This window comes from Triticum aestivum, chromosome 4D (genome assembly GCF_018294505.1).
Source record: "Triticum aestivum cultivar Chinese Spring chromosome 4D, IWGSC CS RefSeq v2.1, whole genome shotgun sequence".
In the NCBI taxonomy this organism is placed as follows: domain Eukaryota; kingdom Viridiplantae; phylum Streptophyta; class Magnoliopsida; order Poales; family Poaceae; genus Triticum; species Triticum aestivum.
The window spans coordinates 52,717,139-52,722,835 of NC_057805.1; the positions used below are offsets into that span (position 1 = coordinate 52,717,139).

The window sequence follows — 5,697 nt, forward strand, 5'->3', positions numbered from 1 at the left end:
GGATATAAGATAGGCAGATGCAAAATGATAAATACAACAGGTGCCCGATCAGTGCTTGCGGACACGACGGCGGGCGTTTGAGTGGCCGAATTTACAAGTCACAAAGCAGGCAAGCAGCGTTTTGCATCGAGCAATTTTTGCATGCAAGCCGGCACGCATGCATGTCCCTGCGTGTTTGGCCACAGTTTAATCTAATTTTGCTTCGAATGGAAAGTATAGCCTTCTTCGCATTTAAGAGTACGCGTACGCCGAACTTTCCGTAACGGAAAAAGATGGACACCTTTATTCTTGTTAGCATATGTGCTTGTCTGGTTCGATTTGTATGTTCACCATTAATTCCACAGTCGATGTACGTACATATTTGTGGTGCATGCGTACCTTATTCTAAGGTTCTAACGATCACGCGTGCTGCACACCAAGTCGATCGGTCGCTCGGATATACTACTAGCAACTATCACCTACTGACCTGACGATTTCCGCGATGATATGCGACTAGCCCGATGACAGACATACACACATACTATACGAGTCGAATTCAGATTGGGAGACCCGGTTTGAACAGCTACAACTCATTGCCGTGTGTTTTTTTTTCCTTTTTATCAATTGCTGGCAGAAACGTTGACAGATGTAAGTGATGACATGTGCCAGATGTAAGTGATGACATGTGCTCCCCCGCGTCGCCCCCGCTCGGGAGACTCGGGCGGGATCACAACCCTAGCCGCCGGGGGCTCTCCGTCCTTCCATCCCTCCCTCCGCCGCCTTCGAAGGACGCCGCCGGCCTATAGCCCGAGCGCTGATGGCGGTGGCGGGGGTCTTCCCTCTGTCCTGTGCCATGGGGGCGGTGCGGAGCCCCGCGGCGTGTGGTGGCACGGCCGATCTGGCCTTGGTGGCGTGGCAGGCCTGCCTTGACCGGCGGCGGCGCGGCAGCCGCCTCGGCCTAGGGCGGCGATGGTAGCGGGTGCGGCGGTTGGCCCTGCTTCGGGCAGCGGCCTTGGTTGCGTTCGGCGGCGGCGGCGGGGTCTGCGGCGATAGATCATCTGACCTCGGATCGGCGGCGGCGGCATGGAGGGCCTGGTAGTTGGGTCAGCACCATGCGTGGTTTGCCCTCCAGACAGATCTGATCTGGCCGGTGCGGCCTGCTCGATGTGCGGCGGCTCAGATCGGCGGCGACCCGTGCACACGATGCTTGATGGAGGTTTTTCGAGCAGATCCGGGTGAAAACCTCGTTCTCGGCTTGATGCCAAGACTGGCGTTGGCGACACTCTTTTGTGGCGTTGCCTTTTTGAAGGCATCGCCGTGGAGAAGCTCCAGACTTCTATCCGCTACCTCCGGAGGAAAACCTAGATCAGTAGATCGGATGACGGCGGCGCTTTGGTGTCGTTTCCTCCTTGGGGTTGTCATTCTTGGAGGCGTACGCGGGATCGAGAAACCAGTGGGCGGCTTTTTTTTGGAGCGGTGCTTCATCCTACACATTGATGACGGCGGATCTCGACGGTGTGGCGCATTGGAGACTCGGCACCCGATGCGCGGCGATGGAGTCGCGCAGGAGGAGGTAGTTGTCTGGCGTCATGGTGGCGTCGACGGCAGAGTGGTCTCACAAGGTAGAAGCCTTAATATATGCTCCGAAGACGGACTTGTGGAAGATGGCGGCGACGACATATGTGAGTACGTCAGACCAGTTTATGGCCAGACACGGTATGTGGCTCGGCAGGGGCTTCTAGCTTTTGATGATAGTCTTAGATGAGTGGTCTGGGTATTTGGCCCAGCTAGCACCCCTTCATCATATGTATAGGAGTAGTGGCATATGTTGCCAAATGGCAGATTCAGGCATATTATTGTAATATTTTGTAAGGTCCTCAATAATAATTAATAAAATGGGCGCATGCATCTCGCAGATGTAGAGGCCGGGGATTATCCCTTTTCTAAAAACAAAAAAAATGTGCTACTGACGTACACCGCCGGAAACGGTGAGAATACACGTGGCGCCAGCCAATCCCAGCTTGCTGCGGCGGCTCTGGAGAAGTGTGAGCTGCTCTGCTCATCTGCTCTTTCCAGAAAGTCTTGGGATCTACTCCTCTGTGGCTGGCTGCCTTTCCTCTGCAGCTCCCAGATGGAGAAACGTCGCACCGGACACGGTCGCCATGTGAGTGCCCACCGCCTCCCAAGTGATGTCCGGCCCGAGCCCTCCCTTCCACGCGGCGGCTCCCCGCACGCACAACACAAAGCCGTCGACCACGAACGAGCATACGACGACGTACTCCACTCGCTAGCTTGTCACTTCCCAAGTGGCCGACCTTAATTAGCAAATTCTCCAGTAGTCATGTCCTCTTCAGCTTAAGAAAATCCGAGAGCTCATTTTCTCCATGGCGGATGGTGTATTGGTAAATTCAGAAAAGGGAAATGTGACAGCTCCAACAGCCGTGTTGTGGCCAGAAGCTGTTCCTATCCTCATGGCGGTGAAGTAGCTTGACAGCGTAGCTAGAGTTACTGGTGAACTGAAAAGGTAGTTCGATCTAGTGCTTCTGAGATTAGTGTGCGGAGGATTCTCATCGCAGAAAAGCGTAATTAAGCAGTCCATTTCAGAGCGATAGTGATCGAACGCAGCGCGACATTTGTTTAAGGGTGTGTCTAGGTCTCAGTCGACTGAGACTTAACCAAGTCTCACTCAAGTGATATAGTATATGAGAAGAAAAAAAAAACTGAAAAGAAATTTTTGTATGAATCTTAATGCAACATCAATGGAATATAACATCGACTGAGACATAACGAAGTCTAAGTCGACTGAGACATAGCAAAACTGTTTGTTTAAAGCGGAGGCACCTCGTGGCCCAACGCACCAGATGCTTCCCTCTCTCACCCCGTGACATCACAGCGTAATCAACCATCCATTTGGCACGCCACCCCGCTTCCATTACTCCGTGATCTAGTGCTCTAGAGTACCGTAAGTACGTAGTTATTAGTTGATCCAAGTTCCATTTCCCCAAGAAAAGAAAAATATCCTCTTACTCTTCTTCTTCTTCTTCTTCTTCTTCACTGACCGTGAATCTTATCAAGTTCTGGACCCCCAAAACAGCCGAATCATCGTCATAATCAAAGTCATCTCCCCACACCACTTGGAAGCCTCCTCGTCCCTGCTTTCTAGTTGACCAAATGCTCCCACAACCAACTCTTCCTCCCTCCCGTTGCTTAGTCCCAAAGAACCAACCACCACTTCCTCACTCGGTCTCTCTCTAACACAGACACACACTGATGCATACACACACCAACAAACCACTGCATCACCACCAACGACTTCCCTACCACCACTCGCTCACCCCTCTCCCCCTCCCCTGTATAAAACCACCACTGGTTGCCCCGCCCTCTCCACCCAGTCACCACTGGTCCATCACACACTTCCAGTAGCTAACTACTGCCCACCACTCTTCCTTCGTGCCAGAGAGAATCAGCAAGCCACGTTCTTGCGTGTGTTGGATCGGCGTACGTGCGTGCATGGCGGTGGACGCGGTTCGCGACGTGTCGGCGATGCCATCGCCGGCGGTGAGCGAGGAGGAGGAGGGGCAGCTGCGGTGCGACGAGGGGTGGGGCAAGCGGAGGCGCCCGAGGCGCCAGCGGCAGCGCGCGCCCAGCGAGGAGGAGCACCTCGCGCTCAGCCTCCTCATGCTGGCGCGCGGTCACCGCGACCGGCACCTGCTTGGGCCGTCCGAGCCGGCGCAGGAGCACTGGTGCTCCGTGTGCGGCAAGGGGTTCCCGTCCTATCAGGCCCTCGGCGGGCACAAGGCGAGCCACCGCCCGAAGCCGGCGCCCGCCGGCGCGGACGAGCCCGCTGCCACGGCGGCGGCGTCGTCAACGACGTCCAGCGGCGCGGGCGGAGGTGGCAAGGTGCACGAGTGCTCCGTGTGCAAGAAGACCTTCCCAACCGGGCAGGCGCTGGGCGGGCACAAGCGGTGCCACTACGAGGGCCCCATCGGCGCCTCCGCGGTCGCGAGCCGAGGGTTCGACCTGAACCTGCCGGCGCTGCCGGACATCGTCACCGAGCGCGAGCGGTGCATGCCGGCGCCGGCCGACGAGGAGGAGGTGCTCAGCCCGCTGGCGTTCAAGAAGCCGAGGCTAATGATCCCGGTGTGCGCCGCTAGACGCTACTACCAGTAGCTTTGTCAAACTACTAGTCCGAACTTCCGAATTCAATCTTAGCCAACAAAACATCTCGATCAGGAAGTAACACTAGCAGTGTTGGCAGTCTCTAGAATCGATCATTGGCCGGCCGTCGGCATCGTGAAGGATATGAACGCAGCGTGCGCGGACCGGGAAAGTGGCAGTTCAGCGACAACGCACGTACCGGGCGGCAGGTGCAAGGGGAATGTCGATGGAAGAGACGGAAACCTGAACTGTTTCCACTGAAAAAGATACGAAGAAATAGACAGCGGAAGGTGCCACCACAACGGTGCAGCATGGAACATTTTTCTAGAGGGCGGCGACGATCGATTATTCGATGAAAGTCGTGGTACATCATGGCCGGGATGAGCTTAAGTAAGATGGATCACATGCGGAGTCCAGGTCCTCCCGTATGTCCGGTGCAACTTTGCCATGTTCGAGGATTGAAAATCAAGCTGATAGCTCAAGTTGGGCGGCCTTGTATTTCAAACGGGTCATTCAGCAATTCAAGAGATCTGGGGCATCAAGCCTACATGAGCAAGGATTCCCTAGATTCGAGGCTGTTTTCTGCAAGATGCATCGTTTTTTTTTCGAAACGAAGCCTCTTGGCACTTTATTGCAAATTTGGGAGTGTTACATCATTGAGTACATGAGGTAATAGAAAATTAGGCGGAACATCATCCCACTAAATCATTTCTTTTGAGTCATAAGCATGTCTCGCTAAAACACGTGCCAACTTATTTGCTTCCCTGGGGCAATGACAGAAGTGAATCGACGATATCTCATGTGCAAGTTGGAAATCATCATATAAAATAGCAGTATATGATGCCAGTATCTCTGAACCTCCATTGCAAGCGGTAACGAGCTCTAAACAGTCTGACTCCACGGTGATTTTTGAGCATCCAATATCACGTACTAATCGAAGACCAAGGTAAAGTGCCATTGCTTCTGCAGACGCAACACTTGAGGCATAACTGAAAATCTCTGCAGCACCGGCAACTGCTTCCCCACAACTGTTACGTACAACAGCAACCATTGATCCTGTACCATCTTCAAAGAAAGATGCATCAGTATTTAACTTGTAAGTACCAATAAGTGGTTTCTCCCAGCCTACTCTTCTCGCCTGCTCCTGAGGAGACTTCTCGGCATAGTTTGCCGTTAGTGCTTGGATAGCGAAAGCTGAGCTAAGAGGTCATTTGACGTTCTCGCCTTTCCTTGCTTCTCTCCTTTCCCATCATATGTACCATGAGGCCACAGCCACTGTTTCTTGCAAGCCTAGCTGTCCTAACATCGGCGACTTCCTGTGTGGCCATCGTAGGATTTCTTCCAAAACTACAGAGCCTGAAAGATCCAGTGCCAAAGCTTGATCAATAACTATATTAAGGCCAAGTGTCTTCCAAACTTGCCGAGCGCGTGTACAAATAAACTTCAAATGGCGAATGAACGACAAATAGGACATTCTGCTGAGACTTTAATATGCCTAGAAGCGAGAACTGCCATGTAACGCCCACGATGCGGCTATATCTCCCACGTGTCGAGTCACGA

General features: G+C 53.4%; 1 protein-coding gene across 1 annotated transcript; it reads left to right on the forward strand.

Moving 5' to 3' along the window:
• Nucleotides 1-3,381: 3,381 nt before the first annotated feature.
• Nucleotides 3,382-4,923, forward strand: LOC123099586 (zinc finger protein 1-like). Its single transcript, XM_044521715.1, has one exon. It carries the CDS (start codon nucleotides 3,490-3,492, stop codon nucleotides 4,147-4,149), a length of 660 nt encoding a protein of 219 aa, XP_044377650.1. The 5' UTR covers nucleotides 3,382-3,489; the 3' UTR covers nucleotides 4,150-4,923.
• The last annotated feature ends 774 nt before the right edge of the window (nucleotides 4,924-5,697 follow it).

Coding starts and splice junctions, on each gene's coding strand:
- LOC123099586 (XM_044521715.1), top strand. CDS start 3,490: ATGGCGGTGGACGCGGTTCGCGACGTGTCGGCGATGCCATCGCCGGCG.